The sequence below is a fragment of the Durio zibethinus genome, chromosome 13 (assembly GCF_047325235.1).
Source record: "Durio zibethinus cultivar Kanyao isolate XHJ-2024 chromosome 13, ASM4732523v1, whole genome shotgun sequence".
NCBI classification, from domain to species: Eukaryota; Viridiplantae; Streptophyta; class Magnoliopsida; order Malvales; family Malvaceae; genus Durio; species Durio zibethinus.
The window spans coordinates 22,243,684-22,269,314 of record NC_143174.1 but is presented as its reverse complement, the minus strand read 5'-3'; the positions used below and the strand labels follow the sequence as shown (position 1 = coordinate 22,269,314).

General features: G+C 32.6%; 1 protein-coding gene and 1 pseudogene across 2 annotated transcripts; one reads left to right on the top strand and one right to left on the bottom strand.

Moving 5' to 3' along the window:
• Positions 1-1,281: 1,281 nt before the first annotated feature.
• LOC111302569 (uncharacterized) lies at positions 1,282-14,346 on the bottom strand (annotated as a pseudogene). The gene is made up of 20 exons (XR_016326837.1): positions 14,239-14,346; positions 13,038-13,307; positions 10,236-10,534; positions 9,548-9,733; positions 9,343-9,426; positions 9,077-9,136; positions 8,566-8,610; positions 7,860-8,059; positions 7,116-7,576; positions 6,576-6,702; positions 6,275-6,465; positions 6,088-6,195; positions 5,572-5,634; positions 5,151-5,225; positions 5,013-5,063; positions 4,370-4,447; positions 3,582-3,716; positions 2,740-2,847; positions 1,695-1,798; positions 1,282-1,508 (listed from the first exon to the last, which is right to left on the bottom strand). The product of XR_016326837.1 is annotated as an uncharacterized LOC111302569 (transcript).
• Positions 14,347-20,684: 6,338 nt separating this feature from the next.
• On the top strand, positions 20,685-23,956 carry LOC111303057 (12-oxophytodienoate reductase 3-like). Its single transcript, XM_022899061.2, has 5 exons — positions 20,685-20,868; positions 21,146-21,286; positions 21,913-22,043; positions 22,218-22,400; positions 23,165-23,956. Exons 1-5 carry the CDS (start codon positions 20,792-20,794, stop codon positions 23,821-23,823), a joined length of 1,191 nt encoding a protein of 396 aa, XP_022754796.1. The 5' UTR covers positions 20,685-20,791; the 3' UTR covers positions 23,824-23,956.
• The last annotated feature ends 1,675 nt before the right edge of the window (positions 23,957-25,631 follow it).

Here is a 25,631-nt window from a genome sequence, read left to right as displayed (position 1 = left end):
GGCACGTGTTGTACAAAGTAGTGGACTCTTTGCAGTGTTCACAGACGCTGTCCATATGCTTTGGCTGGTCCAACTTCAAACACTTGCAAAGCACCCTTTTTTTTAAATAGAATAATAATAATAATAAAAAAATTCAACCAGGACGGCCCTCCCCCGCTGCATTTCTTGAATAAATTCCACTTCCAAACTTCCCCAAGCATTTTGCTCCCAAAAGTAGTGACTGAAGAATAATGAGAAATGTTTTCTTATCTTTGGATCCTATAATTCAGTGAGGTAATGAACACATATTCATGGACACCAGTATTTTACATTCAGGGCTCCAGCTACTCAACTCAAATGTGGGTCATGGTCAACTCAACATGCTAGTCCAGAAATAGTTTTGACAGCCTACAAATATTCACGGTCATTCCTGACTTGGAATATCCAGTAAGTTTATGGCCCTAGCATTTGCCACTTTGCCAAGATTTGCACGCTGTCATTCCTTACTCTGCCACTGAAAAGCCTGAAAAAGACTATTCCTAGACCATTACTCAACAATCAAGATCACTATCCCTAATTAATTTTGAAGTTCAAACTCCATTAATCCAACCCATGTTTAATTTTCTCATACTCCCACCTGCTCTATGAGGAAAAGAGAGCCACATGCTGTGCCATAAGGGCCACGGAAGGTAGCACAAGATGTATCTTAACTCTAAATAGATTCAATTAATTAAAACTCATTTTTCACAATAAAAATATTTTAAAATCAAATCTTATCTATTATCATTTATTGAAATTATCTTCAATATATAACTTACAATAATATATTTTAAACTTTCAAATACAATATATTTTATTTTGATGTAAAAAACTGAACAATCTATTTATTTCAAATTTTTTTCTTACCAAAAAAAAAAAAACTCAATAGGTCAAGACACTTGGCATAAAGACACCCGCCCTCTTTGACTGTGAGTGCCATTATTTCCATCAATGGGGTAGTCACTGGACGATTCACGAGCTTGATAGAACTTTGGACCGACATTAGATGCACCATTCAACCATGTGTACTGCTTGCAAAGACGCCGTTGGTTTTGCTAAATGCTTGGTTAAGAGGGAACAAGAACCTTAAAAGTTGCCTCCCTTAGGTTCGAGATGTGATATTTAAATTGAAAACTTCACCTGCCACCTCTGAAAGCACTTATGACTCCAACTGAAGCAAATATTATTAACTGAGCACAAGCACAAGAATGTAACACGAGCAAATATTCTAATTTATCAATTTTCAGGATGCCAAGTAGAAAATGGCAAGAGAAACGGGGGAATTGGATGAAGTAAAAATAAATAATACAAATGTATAACATTTATGGCCGATATCGATAATATAATTTGACATTATACAATGCTGAACTTACGTTCAAGTTACAACACTACTAACAGGCCATCCTTGCATGGTTGTGGTCCTATTCCTACTGGATAAATCAGAGAACAAGATCTGTATGCACAGAGAAGAGCTGTGTGCCCACAAAAAGCTGCGAAAATGGTGGGAGGGGGGGCGGAACCGTGAGTATGTTTTCAGCTATTAATAGTAAAGCTTTTTAGACATTAGCTATTTAAGTAAGCTTATCATTAAAAAATATATGAAAATAATAATCCTCAAAAAATGAAATAAAATGAAAAACATAACATAGAGCAAAACAAGGTTGGATAAACTATACTTATTCTTAAATGGGACTGGTGGCATTGCAGGACTCACCTTCATAAATGGTCGATCATGACTAGGGAATGAATCAGTGAAACTCTCTTTTAAAAGCAATGATACCTGACATAGAAGAAATTCATGATTTCATCATTTGTTTGTGAATAATACAAGGTAGCAGAACATTATATATATAAATACTGGATTATACAACTCCATCTTCCATCCGCCAGTGCAAGACTAAATTCTCACATATAATACATACATAACCAATCCTAAGCCCAGATAAAAAGTTTGGATTGTGGGAGGTTGGCCAGCATAAAACTATAATTATAACTTCTGAACATAAATCCTTAGAAAATTTCCTCAACCAAAGGGAAACTAGAACCCCAAATTTTGCTTTAATGACTAGATTAGAAAGGACCTACTTTTCTGCCAAAGGCTTCCCCAATAGACATTTTATGTTCAATACAATGTTGAAATATCATTATTAATATATATCCTATTTCCTTTTGACATTTTACTGCATGGCAAAAATTCTTGAGTGGCTTATATGCCTACTAAGAATACAATTAATTTCAACTGATCTTTCTAGAGGGTAATAATGCAATTACAAAGTTCATTCCACTTAAGCTATATATCACCATCTTTTAACTGATATTTCAAGAGGGTAATAATGCAATTAATTTCAACCAATACTCTTCTTGATTAAAGTATATCCAATCCTCCAAGCTCCAGGTGAACTTTGATCCAATTCGTGCTAACACAAGACCAAGTTCTAAGTATGTTCGCAATATTCATCCAACAAAACCGAGTTTGTTTTTGACATCCTTATGACCCTATGGATCACATATCCCTTTCACAGAATCTTGTAACCTGTAGCTGGTAACAACAATATTGATGATGGGAAATTCTGAACAATTCATAATTGTAAATTATCTACTGATAATATAGTGTAAGACAAATGCAGCATGACAGCATGGTAGGTTTTTTTGGGCTACCAAAAAGAACACCCAAACAAAGCTGCTTTGCTGAAAAATTCTAATTATACGAAACACACAAACCTTATTGTTGTTGGACTGTACATTTGTAATTGTGTGTGACCGCATGTTAGAGCAAAGAGAATCCATGTATGATCTTAATACTGATAGAAAACCTTTGGCTGCTTCTATCTATACCATAAAACACATAAAAACAACAATTAGCAAACCACTGAATTGACAGCAACACTTCATTAGATGATCTTGAACAAGCAATTACACACCAAAACACATCAAATAAGAGATGGTTCAATGATTCACGTGGATAATTTCCCAAATAAAGAGACATGGTCAAACTATAACATTCAGAATATGGTGGTACTCAAGTCCCCCAAAATGGTAGAAATTATAGTTTCTAGTAAGACCTCACAATACATTCAATGCATATACAGATACTGATAAGTTGAAAATGCAAAACAATAACAACTCTTATATATGATTTTATTATCATAATGACAAAAAGGCTTAGATTCCATGAGGCCATCCATGGAATGCAAACTATTCCCTTGTGCAAGAAACAAAGTATTACAGGTACTCATCTATATGAGATAAATCCATAATGATGATGCTCTGCACATTGAAAGCTTCGTCAAACTATAATGTCACCAGTCAAGTTCAGCAGTATGCTGTCAGGAAAGAGTCCTTATCATCTACAATTCTATAATTTTACAATGTAAATCATGAATCCGTGGGGGTCCCCCAAATTTTATATGGAGCCCGTATGAGCCATACCCATGAATTTTTGAATCGCACGATTGTATACAACTCATTGTAGTAAGTAAGGTGAACTTGTCAGGAAAAGGTCTTTTGGGTTTAAGATTAGAATAGAAAATGCAAAAGTGAAATATAGATGGCAAAAAGCATACCTGCATATCTGTGCACTCATGTACCGGTCTTTTCCTCCCCAAATAACTTTCTCCAACAAGCTTTGCATGATAAGGACTTAAGCATGCAAAAAGCTCCCTATGTTGTGGCAGCTGTGGTATCGCAGATGCCTTTATCTGTCACATTACGCATAAGAAAGTTAGAACAAAAAAAGGGCTCAAACCTTAAACTAAAAGATCTCTCAGGAACAAACATCTTTAAATGCACAATGCAACCTACGTATAGAAATGTAATGTACAAACTCACAAGCATTAACAATATGCGTAATAAAAGCAAGCAATTTTATGAATTCAGCCTTTTATTCGCTAAGCAAGAAAATAGGCTTTACACATCCAGATTAAATATGAAAACAATTTGATTAACTTCTTACTGTTGACCTAAGAAAAATCAAACAGATCTATGAAAAATGTCATACGATTAGATATATATGGTGGTAAAGAAAAGAACATTAAACCATTGGTTTCTCCACTGAAACAATAATTTCTAAAGCACACCACCCAGATAGAATGAATAAATAAATAAATAAATAAGAGGAAAGGGGGAGAATAGTATACTAATCAAACTAAAACTTTATCTTTATTAGCAAAAGGAGCTAATATTGCAATCAAACAAACATATTAAAATTTGTAATGAAATAACATTATCATGCCATATTATAACTCTATGCCTTAGAATACAAATAATGTAAGTCATTATCAAAAAAAAAAAAAAATAGTCTACATGCATCTATAAGTCACAATGCCATGCAAACACATGAGAAGATGTGAACCTGGTTCTTATTAGCATCAACCAAAATGACGTTGGCTAACTTTGACTGCACTTCACTAGTTTTGTTCTTTACACCAACCTACAGATGAGTAAAAAGTTTATTAGCCAGTATAACATCAGGGAATAAACTAACTTTAAAAAAATTAAATAAAATGTGAAAGTTGCATTAAAATCTATATTCCACCATAATGAAGTTGAATTTTCAAATATGCAATAGTTCATTGAAACATATTTATGGGGACAAATTTTCTTCCAACAGATCATATTACTTTCTAGATGATAATCAAAAAACCTTAGCCAAGGGTCATTATTTGTACATATACAATAATAACCAAGCCCTTTCCCAGTATGTAGATTCGGCTACATGGGTTATCTAGACCATTGTGCTCCACTTAATATATATACTCATAAGCTCAATAAAAGCAAGATCCTTTTTGACAGTTTCCGTCATGTTTTCTTTGGTCTACCCTCCTTTTCCTTTTGACATGAGTACCATTCACTAAGAACATCTAGTCTCATTTGTACATATAAACAAATTACGACTTATAATTTCCTTTGAAGTTAAATAACTCAAGCGCACCAACATCAAGCACTTTTCTAAAAGAAATGGAGAACTTGAGCAGGATTCCATTTTGAAAACTTACCATGTAAGGAACAGGTGTATCTAAAAAGTCCAGCATATCATCTGGCAAAACCTGAAAATTTATTAAGGCAAGTACTGAAAATATGAACAGTTTAAATACCAATTTAGAAAATCTGAAGAGATCATTAAGAGATGATACCGGCATCAAGAGACTTTGCCATTGGTACGGACGGATCATAGGGACAATTGACAAAACTGTAGCAGATAAAATTCCCTGCAAAAAATTTCAAATCTAATATAAATTCAGAGGTTCTATATATATCTAACTATCAACCACTGAAGAACAAAAAAAAGACATAATCCAGATGATTCAAACACAACTTATGAGGTCTCCAATATAAAAATATAAGATCCACATTTGTGCTCCTAAAATGAAAAATGCAAACTGCAAAATCTAATTATAATACATTCCAGGCTAATGGATGCAACCAGCACTAGAGACCATGGAAGGAGATACCCTGGTTTTAAAGTAGGACAGGACAAATGAACACAATTATAGGTTTCAACATTAGTCAACCACTAAAATAAGATCATGAATTAACATGATAAACAATACCTACCAAATGTGAACAAACAACCACAATCTCTTTCTCCATCAATGCTCCAGCAAAGATTGTTAACACCTGCAGGGCACAAGAAAAATCAATGCTGCTAACCTCTCAATAATCAATACGAGACCAAGCAAATTTAAATCACTAATGCTCATCATAACTGGAGGAAAACAATCAACTCACAAAAAAGAACACAAATGGTGTTTGGTTGTTATGTTGTGATAACAAATAGAACAATATTAAAGCATCAGGAAAAAGCTGCAAATTTCAGATTTCACTTCACAGATTAATGAATAGCAACAGCTTAGAATTACTAAAGCAGCATCACCACAGGACATATTGCCCCATTTGAAAAAGTGCAAGAACAAATTAATGTACTTAAAATTTCACAAAATTAAAGCTCATGAGGAAAAAAGATTACAAGAGATCCAAAAAGCCAAGCATGACATCAACAACAATCAACTTCGAGGAAAACCTAAAACAGCACGTTATCCTTCTGTGAATAAAACAGGGATATATGTTTACATGTTCAAGCCGCAGAGATGCATACATGCATGCAACAGCTCATGTTGATAAAGCAGTTGCTTCGTCTTCTGCCAAATGGGCAGCTTGTGCCCGATAAAAAAAGAAATACTGAGATACAAAGCAACTGCCTATCTGAAATGAAAAATGCAACACTATTTCGCCCTATGAAACTAATAATCATGGTTACCTCAGCAAATTCAAGACTTGTACTGGAAGGTCTCAAATAAATCCAGCAATATGCAAACCTTTTTCGTCAGCTCTAGGCTATTCCAGCAGATGAAGGTGCTCCAAAGGAAGAAACCTAAGTTTTGAACCTCCTGCAGGGCAAGGTACCCCATAATATTCACATAGAATCTGTAATGATCCGTGATTGTTTGCCTGGAAATGGAGGGAACCAATTTTTCTAAGACATATCACAAAACAAGCATGGCATACCATAAGGGTAAGGTTAAAAGCTTAAATCAACTTAAAGCAAGATATACTCAGACCTTAGCCCATTCAAGGATATCAAGGTGATCAATGGAATCTTCCCAGCCAGAGATAGATGTCTCTTCTGTTTCTGTATCATCAATATCACTCCTCAAGTTCCTGTCTTCACAAGGAGAACCTTGAAAACTGCATAGACACATATAAATACCATATTTTCATCATACAAAAATCGACCAAGTCACTTCAACCTGCAAAAGTGTGTGCACATAAACATGTAAATACATGTGAGTTTGTGAAGTTAGACGGAAAGAGAGGAGAAAAGAAGACTTCCATTTAGATGATCGCTGAAAAACAAATGCATACCATATTAAGATTTGTTATTATATGCAGGTTAGGTAATATTCATCCACATAGTTGCGGTTGCAGAAAACAGATAGCATCAAATGCTACTTTCTGAATACTTAAAAAACGAGAAGACTCCTAAATTTAAAAGAGCCAAAAGAACACTTCAGCAAAACAAAATAAAACTGATTCACCATATAAGCATCTGTAGAAAAGAGTAACCAACTAAATAAATGGGGGCTTTGCACAAATTCTACCTGCAAGAAGATTCAGCGCTTTCATACTGATAATAGCACAGAAGTGGCAAAACAGCATTTGGCAAACGTCTTTCTGCCGCTGGATTATTTGTTGTCAAATCATTAACATCAGTATCACAATCTTCAGCATTTGCACCGGTAGATTTTTTTTTGTTTGTAAATGTCTCAGTTTCCAGATCAGTTGGAACAACAGGATCATCATTAAAAACTTTGTTTGAGTCAAGGTCCCTCTCAAGCATTTTATGCTCCAAGCTATTCCCATCATCGGTACCTCCAGGTTTAGAATCCTCTGAAATTAATCCAGAGGTTTAAGTCATTGTGTTCTGCATGTCCTCTAGAGCTCTTTGATCTGTTGAAATATCATCTAGATTTGCTCTGTTACTAGAACTCTCTGACAATTGCAAACCAATATCACCAATACATTTTTTGTTAACCATTCCAACCTTTCTTCATCAAATATGCTGCATAAAAATTTCAAGTGGAAAAAGGGTCATGATAACCAGTTAGATGAAATAAAACCATATAGCTCTTCAGTCCAAAAACTTTATCGAGTGGGATTATCTCCATCAATACATGAATCAAAAAGAATGTTTCACAGGTTTATGCAAATAAAAGATCCAATAATGGAAGACCAAATAAAGCTATAGCTTGCCCTTAATGATAATAATACTAAAAAGTTAAGAGCTTTCTAAGTGATCCTCATTGTCATTTGTTGCATCCAATACGTAATAAAGCCAAGCACACCTATTCAGCACACCAAAGTGCAACTCAAAGAATGGAAGCCACGAAAGAATGCAATAACATCTGTGAGTGGTCATCACATGGCGACTTAGTGACGGGTAAGTAGGCTGTCTATCTGAAATCAAGGAAAGGAATCCAGAGGGCTTTTGTACAATCTCTTCAACTAACACACAGCACCCATACAAAGTGGAATTGTCAGCAACCTAGCAGGAGAAAGAACAGAAATAAAAGATTAAAAATAATAAGAAATCTCATCATAAATATGCAAATGATAGAGCTACAGGCAGTGATCTAGTAAACTTTCAAGTTTAGTGTATAGATGGCTAAAAGGTTCAAAAATGAAGTACAAGTCCATAACAAGCATAACAAAAATTAAAGTAAAATCTGTCAGCAGAGAATAGTAGCAATGATAACAGCATGGATTTTGGGATCTGTAAAAGACCAGATCAAGCCAGTTCACTAACATTCAAGAATACACTAGCCTCTATTACTAGCTCTGGCTGAAGCATGAACAATTGAGAAGGCTTCACATCAGTTTCACTTCTCAATATGTATCTCTACAGCTGTAGAATTAAAATGACGATCAACATTCAGCATGTCTAACCTTAATTAAATAAGAAGTGGGTGACATAACTGAAAACAGAAAACACAATGAAAAAAGAAGATTTCAACAGTAGAGAACCAAATAGAATAATATTTCAAAGGTTACCTGTAACCAGAATACAAATGACAGGTCACTTTGTTTTAGGTGTTCCTGGAAGACAAGCATTGTGAGAAAAAAATTAGCATTTGACATGACATAAGCTTTCATTATGCATCCACATGTGCGCATGTGTGTGCTTATATAAGTCTCTAGAATTAAAAATTGCAATTGAACCAAATGCAGAGGCTGGAATTTGCTAATATAGCATATGGAGACAAGTGATCACAACCTGACTTAACCTCAAAATAAATTTATCAGTCACATATGACCCCACTTTGCCATCAGTAATTATAGAAAAAGGTAATTGATTTACATTGTCAATCAAGTGATAAAAATTCAAATTAAGCAATCTGAAGAAGCATTCAGTTAAATAAATCTAGAACTCATTTAGACAACTAAGGTTTATTTTTTAATGGTAATACTCAAAACAAGGATGATAGAGAAGGTAAAAGAAAACAACCCAAGATAATCTATCATTAAGTGGAAGAGCATTAACATCACATTTTAGCATAAATACCTGTGAAAGAAGAATCTCATTCAGCTCACTCATTGAAGGAGTTCTCTCAACAGCATGAACCTAAAATAACACAAAATGAATTTAGAGACAGCACCTTAAGGGTGCATCTATGTTGCAAAGACATATTTACGTGGGAAAGAAACAAAAATTAAATGGACTAAATCTCTCAACCAGGCATTCATATAAAAACATTTTAATATTCATATTTCATACTCAACTAAGCACAACAAAAGAAAAGGAGGGAGAAGAAGAAACCATTAGCTAGCCTCTACACCTCCAGGGAAGCAAAATGAAAGAAGATCCTTGTATTTAAGTGGCAGCTGCTTTTCTGGGGGATAAAAATATAAGACCTGAAAGTAGAGGACAGACAATCAATATCCAAAGCCATAAACCCACCCCCTCCCTCTCTCCAACGTACACAAAGACCCCTTCAAGACATAAGAAATCACTTGTTTTATGGAGAACACCCACCTGGGGTTCAAAGTTAGGTTCAACATGAAAATTATTCTGATAACTTAGAACACTTCGAAACTTTCCAGAACCTTCAAATTTTCTGGTGACATATAGCCTTTGAAGTGCCTGAATATCACAATTAGGAGGAAGTCCAACTACAACCATGCTCTCAAACCTCGATGGTTCTTTCAAAGATCTATGATCCTGCATACGTAACAACAAAATGTTATGAAAACACTTTGAAGATTTGGATTACCAGTTAAATATAATTACAAATATATGAAAGTAAAAATATGAGTTTATCAGACATCAGATTAGGCCTCACAATATATATATATATATATGTATGTACACATATACATATATATACGTATATATATATATATGTATATGTATACATACATATATATATGTCATATATATATATATATATACATACATATATATATATACATATATATATAAATATATATATACATATATATATATATATAAATATATATATATATAATTAAGTGACAATTAGACAAACAACCACTTCACTTTGAGAGCACTAAATGCTGGACTAAAAGACTTAATGAAACATACAGAATATGACAGCTACATAAAAAGAGTTACATCCCTCAGTAGATACTTGATGTTAAAACTCCATACACAAGTGTGATTACATTAACAAGAACATATAAACTTGAATTAAGGACCATACCAAGTATTGCAACTGAAAGCTTGCCCATTGACGCTTTTGGCTTGTCAGAACGTCTGGATTGTAAGTTCTGCTGCTCATTTCAGCAGGTTGTGAGAAGCCTTTTAACACTCTTGAAACATGGCGCTGTAGCTTCTGAAATTGGCTAACACCATTTTCCTCTTTAGATGAATATACAGCAGACAGTTGGGGAGAACGAACAGCAGTAACTGCTCTTGCAACATCCTCCGTTGTCTGCATGAAAAGGATGCACTCCATCCAGGGCTACCAGAATTTTCACTCTCATCCTTAAAGCTTCTCAACTGTTAACATATAGAAAATAAACAAAAGAATATGCATAAACAATTACAAACAAAAATTGAAAATTTCATTAACCAATCAAAATTACTAGCTTTATCACTTTCCTCCTTCAAGTGGAAAAAAAATGAAAACCCTTTTTGAACAATCCATAATCGATCATCTAAACATCGATTCTTCAGCTGATCAACAAAAAAAAGTTCAAGAAATTACTGCAATCACCCTTTTGACACAGACAAGTTACAGTAATTTAAATGCCTACTTGAGTTGAAAAGTATCATTCAGTTACAACTTACAACAAGCTTTGAGAAAAAGACAAAAGTTGGAAATACATAAAGAAAAAAAGGCAACCAATTTTCTTGTAATAAAGTATGAATCTCCGAAGCACGGTAATTCGCACATTATTTTACAGAAAATCTTGCAATTCAAGCATAAAAAAACCATTCAACAATCCAAATAGAAACTTTGAATCCACGAAGATCAGTGCTTAAAAGCAACGGAAAAACAAAAAAAAAAAAGTGTTTTGTTATAAACACAGGCACTGAAACTAAACCTCAAGAAAGAAATTAAACAAAGAACAAACAAATATTAAACTCACCTTCAAAAAACGATATGGAACCGCAACAAACCGAAAAATTCCTCTTTTCGCCTTTTAACTTCAGGAAACAATAAATTAAGAAAAAAAAAAAGGGAAATCCCCTCAAAATTAGTAAAGACAAGAAGAAAACGAAGAGGGTTTTAAGCGGCCGCCATATAAGGGAAAAAAAAAAGCTCTCTGCTCAAGGCAAAGAAGCATTTTTTTTTTTTTGCTATGGAAAAAGTAAAGACAAGGAAAGAAGCAAAAGAAAGAAAAAATAAAATAAAAAGGGATTTTTGTTGGTAAGATTATTCAGATCACGTTGTTATAATTATTATTATTATTATTATTTTGGCTTGTTTTATATTGACACGTGGCCATTTGACCATGTGTGCGGACAGGATACTTGAGACACGGTTTTTTGTTTTCAGTTCTGCTTTGCTTTTGAGTCGATCTTGCTACACCTTTTTGCGTAAAATTTTTTGTCAAATGATGTAAGATAGGTTAAACAGTGAGGAAAATTAGGGTTTTAATTTAAAATGTGGCGTGCAGAAGTAAGCAAATAACAGGCCTCAATAGCAAATTAGGGATGCCAAGAGTGTTCCCCTTTTGGTCCCTTTCACCTTCTTTTTTTTGGGTTTTTTTTTTTTTTTTTTAATTGCGTTAGTATGGTGATTGCATAATAACTGTAAGGGTGGGGAACAAAGTTACTGATGAAGCTAAAGCCCACATTTGTTTGTACGATTGAATCGACGGGAAGGAGTTAATCTGCGCTACCACATGTTACTATTTTGAATTTTTATTAAAAATATAAATGATACGTCAATACTCATAAATTATTTAAATTTAATTTAAATAAAATTTAAATTTAATACAATTATTATTGAGTTTAATTCGAACTCGAGTAGCTTGACTTATCGATCGAGTTGAATTAAAATATTTTTATATTCGAATAATTCGTGAACTTAATCAAATTTTTATATTTAAATATATTTTTATTATTTTAATTAATAAAATATTTCGAACATGAACTCGAACACGAGTTTAAATAATCAAATTTTTATTAAATATAAAAATCAAATTTATTTTTACATATTAAACGAATTTAATCAAACGAGTTCGAATAATTTGATTTCTATTAAGAGTTGAGTTTAAGTTAAAAAAATAAAATTCGATCGAGTTTTAGTTAAATTTTAAGTTTTAAATTCTGAATCAAATTTAAACTTAAATTTAATATTATATTAACTTGAATTCGATCGATTTTATCCTGACATTTACTCTTTCAATTGCTTAATTTTTGCTACGTTAATGAATGTGTTTAACTGTTAGTAATAATTCTCATTTCATGCTATTAACCCAAACATGCAGTCCATACCACCAACAGACAAACATGAAAAAGAGAATGTCAAAAGGGCATTTAAAGATTTTCCCAATTAATTATAAACTAAGGCCCAGGTTTGGTAGAATTTATGATGGCATCCTTACCCCACTAATATTGGGCTTGAATTTTAGCAGAAGCACAGTTCCATTGGGCGGGTCCCAAACTTAGGTGAAAATGTCCACCAAAAAAAAAAAAAACTAGGTAAAAATGGGAAACAACGTAGTTTATTACTAATTTGGATTTGGCTTAAATGCAAAATTTTCATAAGATAATTGGAAGGGAAACCAAATCAATTGGTCAAAATTCTACGAGTTTAAGATCTAACCAAGTAACATTATGATAGCATAGTCTTAATATAATTTAATAATTTATTTTAATTATTTTAATCTACAAAAGTTAAAATTTTTAAAAAAATTTACTATTTACTATCACCATAATTATAATAATATTTCATTTGAAATGTTAAAATATTGTATCTACTAGGAATATGTTTGTGTCACGGCCTACACGGGCACAATTAAAGCCCAACACCAATGACGATGGCTTAGACCTTGGGCTCGCAACAAGAACGTAAAATGCTCCTACAAGCACAAAAATCACCCGAATCGCCCGCACAAGCTTTACGGATCAAGGTAAACGCTTTTAGAAGGACCCTAGATGGATTAAGCCTTGGTGTAGGTAGATCAGGCCTAAGTGCAAGTGCACCAAGCCCCAACAGACCTATCAGACTGAACTTTCTAAAAAAACCTAGAGATTCTAAAAGATATGATAGTTCCTGCACAATTTTAACTCTTATGTAATCTCTTTGTGATCTTGAACTCTGTAATAACCATTGCATTATGTCAAATCTAACCACTGATTCATAGGGGCTTTAACTATAAATATAGGGCCTTCTTACCCTCAAATTTATAAAAACATGAATAAAAGTTACAGTATTTCCAAACACTTTTGCTTTTTTTATAATGTTTTTCAGTAATCTTTTGAGTGCTCATTCTTCTAGAATGTTTCAGGCTGACTTATTATTTAAGAGTATTTTCAGGCTAACTTAAGGATATGAGGAGAGAGTTCGAAAAGTGTTTTCAGGCTGACTTAAAGATATAAGGAGATAGTCCAGCCTAAGGTTGTATGAAGCATTGGTATGAGTCTCAAGCCGATTTAAGGATATAAGGAGAGAGTCTATCCTAAGGCTATACGGAGCGTTGGCATAAGTCCCAAGCTTATGACACCTACAAGTAATAATTTTTTTAAAATTTTTTGTTATTCGTAAATTGAATAAAATGCATCTTCAGTTATTATGGTAGAATAAAGAAATAGACTGCATACATGTATAGACAACACTTACATAATAAAACCATCCTAAAATGCTATAACATATTTGTATCCACCAAGCTAAAGCAAAACTCAATATACCAAGAAAAGATCAAGTATAATATCTTGCCAGCTCTAGCTATAGATAATTGCATGGAAAAAGAATATTATAATTATCTTTTATGTTACAAAAAAAACTCACCCACTGTTGACCTTAACAAAATATTGAAAAGCTTTGTACAAATGTTCATCTCTTTCAAACCTATGTCAGTGTATTGTGTCTATAATAAATTCAATGTAGTTAATGGTATCATTTCCATCCACATCAGCCTGCAACATAATACCAAAAAAAATAAATAAATAAATAAGGTTAGTATGTATGATATAAATTAAATAAAATCTAGATATTATAGATTCAAATAGTATCTTACAACTTTCATTACTTGTTGAACTTCAGCCTCTGTGAGTTTTGATTTAAATCGAGCTAATCTAGTCTTAAGTTCATCATAAGTGATCATGCCACTATTGTCAATATCAATGCTTGCAAACATTTGCTTTAGACCTTGGATTTCTTCTTCAAAAAATCACGATAACTTATAATCTATCAGGCTTTTTGCTAAATGGCAAGTAAAGTTGTTAGGTTGAGTTACCAAAAAAAAAAAAAACCAAGGTTAGTATGTATGATATAATCAAAATTTAAAAACATTTCTTTAACTCAAAATTATCGATCTAAAGATATAGATTTCATACTTTTGGAATTCTATTTTACTTGTATATTAAACATGAGAGACTGTAATTACTTTGAATGTCCTACGCCTTTCACTATTTACCATCTCTTTTTATTTCACCTTTAATCCTCAAAGAAGGAATGAGCAGCTACCACTAGCCACCAACAACCAAGCTGGCAACAACAATAAAAAAGAAAATAAAGTTCAAGTAAAATCATCTACTTACCATCTTTTTTTATTTCACCTTTAATCTTTAAAATAAGGAATGAGTAGCTACCACTGGCTACTGATAACCAAACCGGTAACAATAATAATAAAAAAAAAAGAAAGTTCAAGTAAAATCATCAAAATAATAGACATGGTATATGTAACAACAAATGTGAGTTTCACATATGCTATATAAGGTCAATCATCTTAATATCACAAAGAAATCTAGGATTACAAGGAATCAAACCAAATACTACATAAAGTTCATTGCAATAGAAATTAATAAGCACTTATGTCATTAAGATTCCAATTTTGCAATCATTCTATGTTCTTATTTATTTTCAAGAATTTTATAATTGAAGAAGATTATGTACAAATCTAGCTTCCCAATTTTTTTTTCTCAGATTCAAGATTATACATTAGTTAGTTAATTACACAGAATAATTGAACCACCACTATGCTCAATCTAAAAGAAAGAAACGGTCTTATGGTCATCATTACATTTAGGCATAGTAATAAAAGAAATACTTACATAGGAAATACAATCCCAACTCCAACGGCAGCAATAAGTTTATGAATTCAAATAATGATGTGGATACCAGCATTTTGCTTTGATATGAGTATACCTTCGTACATATACCGCTTATGTCTAATTTCAGAAACTTCTTGCAATTCAACCACATAAAGGAAATATAAAATTAACAACTAATCATATAAAAAAAGATACAGTAAGAAGAATGAGCAATGTGAATTACCAATTTAATCTCTACAATATCACCAATCCTAAAATCTGAAACTAGTCTTATCCTCTCTGTTACTTCATTTACTATTTTATTTAATATCTACTCAGAAAATAACAATCATGACATCAAATTAAATAGAAAATTATTCAGTCACACATCTTTAAAAGGATTCTCAAACCAACAGAGCAAAGTTAAGCTTTTTTATTGAACAACTCAACCATTAATTTTCTATTTAATTTTTCAACCTTAAAAAAGGGCCCTAAAAAATTTTTGGAATACTTTGAAAAAATAAAAAAATAAAATGCTTTGAAAAAATTAAAAAAGAGCAAAGACATGATATGTAAATTATATTAATTTTTAAATATTATGTAACAATAAGAAGTTTAATAAAAAAACAAAAACAAACCAAATGACAACAAATAAGTGAGAAAAGTGAAGAGGAATTAGAAGTGTTTGTTTGATACAATTAAAAGCATCATATGCAGAAGAAATGGCGTCATTTGTCTCTCGTGCACTTATGAAGGGAACATTTGCTATAATTTTCCCAGTTGAAGGGTTGTTAACCTGCAAATACAATTGAAATAGATTTAAGTAAAAGATGAAAACAAATACCAAAAAAAAGCTGAAAATTATGGTAAGAAACCTGAAAAGTGTTGCCATCACGGGTGCCAATTCATTTTCCTTATATTAAACCCAGGCTTTGGAATATATGGGAATTTTTAAGCCTATCAACGATACTCATATGATGTAAAACAATAAGATGTAATTAAAAAAAAAAACTTATCAAGGAAAAGATTTGTTTTGAAAAAAACAATGTAAATGCATTTGGATTTAAGACAAGAGAAAACTAGGCGAAAGGCATAGGGGTAGTACATATGAAGCAAATTTGATGAGACAATCTTGCAAAGTGGCGAATGAGCTACCCTCGTTTTTTCAACTTTGATTTTTGCAATTATAGTTATACAACCAAACAACCAAAGTTAAACATCCATATGTCAAAAATAACTCAAATTAATAGTTAAAACATTACCAAAAAAAACTCACAAAAATGAAGGAAAAAACATGAAAATAAAAGAACAAGCTAACCTTTTAACAAAAAGAAAATTAATTACTAATCTAAAATTTTTTAAAAAATCACTTAATAAAAAAAAATTGACATGCACAAAAAAAAAATCAAAACACAAAAATGAAACTCACAAAATACAAAAACAACAACACGAACAAGCATGAAAAACAAAAACAATAAACTGAAAAACAACTCAAATAATTGATTCAATAGTCTTGAATTTACCATCAACGAAAAAAATCCAAAAAAATTAAGAACAGAAACATAAGAAAAAAATAGACCCAAAAAAAAAGAAGAATAAACATACTTAAAAAACCCAAACAAAAAGAAGCAGAAACAGAGTTAGAAAGAGAATAAAAGCCTGAAAACAAATAAGAACAGAAATGGAATTACCAAACTTAAGCTTAAAACAAAACTTATTCCCAAATTAACCTAACAATCCTTTTTTAATGACATTGCTCCCCTTGTCAACGTTAAAATTTAAAGGAAACAATTATTATGTATACTTATAGATTATGAAATTTTCGTATAATTTTTTATTTTAAAATTTTGTGTTTTACAAAATTTTGATGCTATGATTGTAAAATATATCAAATTAAAACATAAAAAATCTCAAACAAAAGAAATTGTAAAAAAAAAAAGCAAAAAAATAATAAAATGAAAAAAGTTAATTGAAGGTGTCACATAAAAATTTCTATTGAGTTTAAAATATTAATTTCTTAAATTAAATTATTAAATAATAATTTTATTAAAATAATACATATATATATAAATATAATTAAGTTAATAATAAAATATATATTTTTATATATCCTAAAATGAGTTGGGATAAAATACTAAGAATACACTTTTGCCTTAATGTGGTATCTTATAAAAAAAATTAGGACCGTTTCAATTTAAATGCAATTTAAAAAATTCACCCCTATGAAATTAGGATGAGCGAAACTGTTAAATATATATTATTTTGATATCTTTATCAATTAATACATTTGTTGTAAAATTATTTAATTAAAAATAGAAAAAAAGACAAAAAAAAAAGCAAAATAAAGTACTACGTGTACATTTCTATTGCCTTATTTTTAACAAAATTAATTTAATAAAAAAACAAAAATAGAAAAAAATAAGAAAGAAGTTTATTGGGGGTAGTATATCAACATTTCAATTGAATTTAAAATATTAAAATTTTAAATTAAAATATTAAATAATAATTTATTTAATTAAAAATAAAAAATAAAAAAGAATGTCGTGTGCACACAATCATTTTATAAATAATCTTATTTTAAAGAAAAAGAAAGGAAGAAAAAAGGAAAAAAGGAAAAGATGAAAAGAAAAAATGGAAGAAAGTTGAGTTAGCACGTTATATTTGCAATGATGATATTTTCTTAAAAGATTTATAGCATTGATTTAAAAAACAAAAATTAAAAAAAATTAAAAACGAATGAACCAAAAAAAAAAAAATTCTTGACGTGATATTAACACCTTCTTTAAGATTATTTAAAAATCATCAAATTAAAAAAATAAAAATATATATAATAAATAATCATATTAAATGGACCCATATTAAAATTTTTAAAAATAAAAAATAAAAAGTAAATTACAAAAAAATACAAAAGCAAAAACATGGAGTCAAATGACTTGACATCATATATACCGTTGATATCAAGTAAATCTTTAAAATTTAAAATATAAAAATTATTTATTAAATATATTAAAATAAAAAGGAAAAATAAAAAAATAAATACATGACATAATATTAATATCTAGTAATTCATACAAAAATTAAAATTTAAAAATCTCTATTAAATGTTAAAAAAATAAAAAAGAGTAAAAAAATTTTGATAATGTATTTCACACATAATAAAATAAAATATTTTAAAAAATATTTTTTATAATTTTTAAAATATTTTAAAAAATAAAAAACAGAAAAACAAATTAAAAAAAAATGAATGTAACATGTTGCAGTAAAAAAAAAAAAAGAAACTATGCTCTGTACATTACCAAAATTTAATATTTAGATAAATAAATACTAACGATATTGCAGCTTCAACATGCCAGCTGAAAAGGCAAATACCAATCAATGAGTTTTTTTTTCGTACAAAAGGATATTTTAAAATCTTTATTCTCTAAATAAAATAATTTTGAATTAAAATTTTCAATATTCGATAATTACTTTAAATTTTAATTAATCTAAAATTAAATTAGATTTCATAAAAAAATAAATTTAATAAATTTATTTTCTTTACGAAATTAATATTTTACTTAAAAAAATAAATTTTTTATCATTTTAATCAATAAACATTTGTAATAATTTTAAACTTTTTCTTTAAACGAGGTACATTAGCTCCATGTCACATATTTTGACTAAATGGACTCCACATCAGCATTTTTTTTCTTCAATCTTGTTTCTTCTTGTCTTGGTTCTTCTCTGCAAGATTGTAACCGCTTGTGTTTTTTTTTTTTTTAAATCTTTGTTTTTTTTAAATCATTCTCATAGTATCAAAATCTTATCAAATAATAATAATAATAGATAAATTAGTTATAGTTTCAAATATACGCCTAGTTTTGATTTACAAAAATTCACAGTGTAAAAAATTTCTCACACAGAATACAAAAATATTAAATTGTCTACCAACTATCTTTCGAGTTTTCCATACCATTAAATCATCAAAAGCCAATGGCATTGATCGAAAGGAAGTCTTTGTCTATGTAAGAGCCTCATTCAACTGTTTAATAAGATTATCTTCCTCAATTAAAGTTTAAATCTTAAACACTAAAGACATTAACAATAGATGAATTTGTCTCAGCTACAAATAAACTCAATTTAAGTTATAAATCAATAGCTCCATCCGTATTCTTATCCTTATTGTACGTAGGCAGTAAAAGATCTCCCAAAAATGTTTCAATAAAATTATCTTGAAAAATTGCAACAAAATACCAATCCTCCATATGAGAAAAAACTCTAATTAAGGAACTTTATTTTAGGTTTAAGTTTAAAAAATTTTAATTAAGGAATTAAGGTTATAAAAGTGCCTTGGGTAGAGAAAAACCTCACCAATCACTAGCGTCGTGATGGTCAACGCGAACTCAGCTGAAAATATTTGTACTAACCAGCACGTGAAGCCCATGCCAAAAAGAAAAAAAAAAAAAAAGAAACCACACCACTTCCACCGGCTCCGTCCATCAACCAACCCTTCAAAAAAATCAAATCCCATTGAGGGTAGAATTTTCAACTCTAAATACGGCTCGCCTCAGCCTCATTCAATCACGTCTCTTACCGTCCAACGTCCTTTAGTCACCGGTTGAGATTTAAGCTTCAAATTCACACGATTTTGAGATTCGAATATTCAACCTTTCAGCATCTTAGATCAATCTGACCATCACGATTCACATCCTTGTGAGATATTATCCGTTCTGACCCCTCATGACCTCACAATTTTATTCTACAAAAGATGTCTCACAAGATAGAGATAGTGTAAACCCTTTTATACTCTAGTGACCCTCCTATTATGTTCGATATAGGATTAGATAGTGTGAACCTTTTTATACTCCAGTGACCCTCCTATTATGTTCGATAGAGTGAACCCTTTTATACTTTAGTGACCCTTCTATTATGTTCGATATAGGATTCAGCACTCATCGAGACCCTTTTATACTCCAATGACCCTCTTATTATGTTCGATATGGAATTCATGACTCATCTTTAGGTCCGTGACATTCTCCCGCACTCAATCTTGTGACGCCCTTGCCACGGAGGCTGGTCATCCTGCCTACCTCTCTCGAGGTGCTTGACGTGGATCGAACGGTTTAGGGTTGGCTCTGATACCACTTGTCACGGGTCGAGACTTGTCGAGACTTAAGCTCCGAACCCACGCGGCTCCAGGACCCGCGCATTCACCCTTTCGACGTCCTAGATCAACCTGACTGCTACGGTTCACACTCTTGTGAGGTATTGTCCGCTCTGACCCCCTGACCTCACGATTTTATCGCGCAAGACGAAAATGATATGAACTCTTTTATACCCTAATGATCCTCTTATTATATTCGATGTGAGATTCATGACTTATCTTTAGGTCCGTGACACTAATGTATGCTCATTTTCTCTCTCACCCACTACATTTCTTTTCTTTATATAGTAAGCAAGTTTGGGTTTTTACAATAAAGTAATAGAAAAAGGAGGAGTGGCCGTTTCTTTCTCAATTAAAGTATACCATTAACAAGTTCATCATCAGATCAGTTGGTAGAAAAAGTAACGATGGTGGAAACTAAATCTCAAGGAACCCCTACACTCTTTTCTCCTTACAAGATGGGCAAATTCAATCTTTCTCACAGGTTTGTCCACCGTCCAACTTTGACTATTCTGTCTGTGATTCAGTCTATCGTTTTTGCATCAAATTCCGTGATCCCGGAGCCGCCTTAGATCCTTGTCTCCAGGAAGCTTTTATTTCGGACATGTTCCGCCAGATCTCCTCGGATTCTGTAGAGCCGAGAGAAATACGGATGACCAATTTTGTTAATTTCATCCAATATTTTTCTATTAACGAATTTGTGTCCTTGAATTTAAGAGGAACTTTGACGGGTTGTGGTGGCTTGTTGTGTCTGATGGCAGGGTGGTGCTTGCGCCCATGACGAGATGCAGGGCGTTGAATGGAATTCCAAGGCCGGCGCTTGCTGAATATTATACGCAGAGGTCGACTCCTGGCGGTTTTCTCATTACCGAAGGAACATTGGTCTCCAACACTGCAGCAGGGTAATTTCGTAACTCAATTTTGACAACGAAAGCTCATATGAGTCACTCGCATTATTCTAGCAATAGTGGCTGCTGGGTCCATTACCCCCAACTTAGTGCTTTTTAGGGCCCACTAAGTCTTCTGTTACCAATCAGATTGGATTGCTCGTTGCTGACATTGGACCTGTCATCTGATCCAGACATTGCTCCAAAATAAAATTTAATCATGGCATGTTTAGTGGACTAGTATTTTTCTTTTTTTTGGTTAGACATTTTGTTTATTGTTACTGTTATATTAGTAGTGAATAGTAATGTTTGTTTCTATTGCAGTAATGATTATTTTGTTCGGATTTGATTATTCTTGAATTCAATTTTCTCTGCAAATGAATAAGAATCGCTTGTCTTTTGTTGTTGTATTGTTTGGAGTTGCAATATTTACTTAAATTATGGACAAATATAGTTATTTTGTATATGAAATTATGGCACCCTTGTTAAGCTTTCGACTCTTTTCATGTTAACAGAATAGTTGTCCTAAAATATAATCGTTTTCTCACATTTATTTCATGGTTTTCACTCTTAGCTCTATATGTTTTTAAGAGCATTTCCTTTAACTATAGCATTTGTCTGGTGTTGCAATGTTGAAGCAGGTTTCCACATGTTCCTGGGATCTACAATGAAGAACAGGTGGAGGCATGGAAGAAGATTGTGGATGCTGTTCATGCCAAAGGAAGCATCATTTTCTGTCAACTATGGCATGTTGGCCGTGCATCTCATTCGGGTAACTTCCCGAATCCTTTGGTACACTTTTGCAGTTCAATCAGCTAATCCACAATATAATTCATATACTACGTAGTGGGATTAAATTAAGTGTTATTCATTTTTCCTTTTTTTGGGTTTTTGACTGTTGAGCATTTATTCAAATGTTTTATTGGTTATTTGACTAATGAAATAGTGTACCAACCTGGTGGAGGGGCACCAATTTCATCAACAAGCAAGCCCATCTCAAATAGGTGGAGAATTCTTATGCCAGATGGGAGCTATGGCATATACCCAAAACCTCGAGTTCTTGAAATCTCAGAAATACAAGAGGTTATAGAGCACTACCGCAAGGCAGCATTAAATGCCATTCGAGCAGGTTAGATTAAATATTAATCTTCACTTTCTATTGGCAGAATGTCCTGAAGCAGTATTCATTTTAATTTACGGGTTCGATGGAGGCCTCTAGACAAGGTCATTGTTTTATTCTTAAATAGCAAGCTGAATTTAGAAAAAAGACAGTTATGTTTTATTTTTGTCAAAAGGATGGTGTCTGCTTTATTAAAATTTAACTAGGGGTGCATGGAGCCATGATTTCTTTCCAAAATAGGGATCTTTCTTATGCGATTTAGTAAAATGGGATACATTAATGGCTATGATTATGTCTCCTTTATAGTGGCTACATATACTCAGCATGGTCATGATGTCACATTTCATTATCCAACTAACTAAAACACTACTTTAACATAAGAGCTTGACTTCTGTCTATGTCCGCTTGTTAGTACAAAGACCAAGCCGTTCAGTCTTGGCATGTACTTGTCAGTGATGATCAATATCTTGAAAAACTGTGCCATACAACTTGGAATTTTAGCAGTGTATCCTTCCCCTTGGACCTGGGAGAACTTGTCGTTGAGCAGAGAAATATTTACTTCTGAAAGAAGTTCTGAGCTACATTTAGGAATTAGAATGGTGATAGAATTGATCCGTTAATTAGCATATAAACTAACATCAGATGTTACTGTGAGCTATTTTTTTCCTCCTCTAGTTCACTTTTCTTATTTTCAAGAAAAAATGTATAATTTTCCTTATTACTATGTTCTTATGACACCAATTTAAAGCATATAAAATTGTTAAAACTTGCAGGTTTTGATGGAATTGAGATTCATGGAGCACATGGCTATCTCATTGACCAATTCTTAAAAGATGGGATCAATGATCGCACGGATGAGTACGGTGGATCATTGGGAAACCGATGCAAATTCTTAATGCAAATTGTTCAAGCAGTAGCTGCAGCCATTGGTGCAGATAGAGTTGCTGTCAGAATTTCGCCTGCAATTGATCACCTTGATGCAATTGACTCTAATCCACTCAACCTAGGCTTGGCAGTGGTTGAGAGACTTAACAATCTCCAGCTACAAATGGGGTCAAAACTTTCTTATCTTCATGTGACGCAGCCTCGTTATCATGCTTATGGGCAAACAGAATCAGGCAGACATGGTAGTGAAGAGGAGGAAGCTTATTTAATGAGGACTCTAAAGAGGACTTATCAGGGAACTTTCATGTGTAGTGGAGGATTCACTAGGGAGCTGGGAATCCAAGCTGTGGCGGAGGGTGATGCGGATCTGGTATCATATGGGCGTCTTTTCATCTCAAATCCTGACCTAGTTTTGAGGTTGAAGGTTAATGTGCCATTAAATAGGTATAACAGGAAGACATTTTATACTCAGGATCCTGTTGTTGGATACACAGACTATCCCTTCCTGAGTAAAGACAAAGGTACCCAAGGACAGTCACGCCTTTGATGTGAAATCGCTATTTTTTGTTTAATCTCTAATTTTCGGCACATAAGTAGGTTAAAATTATGTATGAAAGATAAAAATTCTGTTATGAAACCTATGCTTCTTTATATATAAATTAATTTCTGATTTAGCTGCAGCTAGTTTGTACATACTTCTTATCTATCCTATAACCTTTAACAGATCCTTGGCTACCATATTTTAGCTGAGTTTCAAGTAAAGAAATTCTAGGTGAGGCTTAAAAAACGGGTAACTACCTTGTTTAGATCAAAGGAGTAAATGTGTGGATTAAGCAGGTTTCACGTTGGACTGTACAAGTCCTAAGTATTGCTAGTTAGGAAAAAGAGACCCAAAATGTTTCTGCGGCTTGGGGCTTCAGTTCATTTGAGATTTTCATTGAACAAGGCAAGAGAAGACAACAAAAATTACCACCATGTAAGTGGCTAGGCCCGATTGTCTAGGATCATATGGTGAAATCCCTCTTATAATAAGAATCTGAGGAATCAGAACGTCTGAACTCTGAAGGGTGGCAAGAACTAAGAAGCTCCCAAAGTGACCAAATACATCACAGAGGTCATTCTTTTGTTTTTTAGCCTTGTAGGTGTTGCATTAGTGGCTAAACGAATTGGCTGGCACTAGTGGGGACAGGAAGCATGGGTATCGGGGGAGACTGTTTCTCCTTTTTGTTTTTTAGCCTTGTAGGTGTTGCATTAGTGGCTAAACGAATTGGCTGGCACTAGTGGGGACAGGAAGCATGGGTATCGGGGGAGACTGTTTCTCCTTTTTGTTTTTTTTTTTTTGGGTGCCCTTAGAAGATTCAACAATACTAGGACATCAAGAGACGTCGCTAGTAGTACGTAGACGGCATAACAGTGAACTATGGTGGCTATCTGAGGGTTGAAAAGGTCATGAAATGCTGCTATGAAATTGAAAATCAGCTACGCAGGAGTTAGATTCACAGTTGGACGTCAATGTAGACAGAATAGATTTTGAAATCCAAATCCACCAGAAATCTTTCTTGATTTATTATAAATGAAGTTTCAACTTGTATGGATGCTTATGTTTCCTAGACATTCGAAATCGTTTTACTAGTTTGTCTTTGTCCTGCTGTAATTACCTTAGACATTAGCTGAGAGATGGCCAAGTCATTATTTACACTGAATTTGATTTCACTTACCTTAGCCTGGTTTCTTCATTGCTTTCTCGATCTTGTCGTTAGTCAAACCTAACATGTGTTGCACTATGTGAATCAAGAAAAACGCTCCACAGAAAGTTCAAATGTAATCCAAAGGAAAAACCTTCAGTGATGATGATACAACAGTAACAGGAGGATCCTATTTTACAGCTAGAAAATGAATTGGCCTGGCTCTGACCCTTCACTCATTGTCAATCCTTATCTCTGCTGCCACTTTTAGGGTGTGGGGGGACAACTGGTGATTTTTGTTTTCACAGTCATGCGTTAGGAACCGCTAGCTTTACTTGTTGGCAGATGAGATATTTACTTCAGCTGGAAGATTCCTATTTTGTTCCTTGATTCTTGTTGGCTTGAGCTTGAGAGTTGAGACAATAACCATCAACTCATTTTAAAATTTACATCAGAAACACAAAATCCTGAAGAAGTAGAATGACTTGGACTTCCTTATTTCAATTAGATCAGTTGTTTTGGAACAGAACTTTTTGTAAGCAGCTCTTCTCTAAGCACTTTGTGTGTGTTTAACCCAATGCTGAACTTTGGCGAGGTTCCTTTACTATATGTGGGAAATTTGTGACATGTAATGCTCAAACATAGCGAAGGAAAAAAAATAAAAAACTCA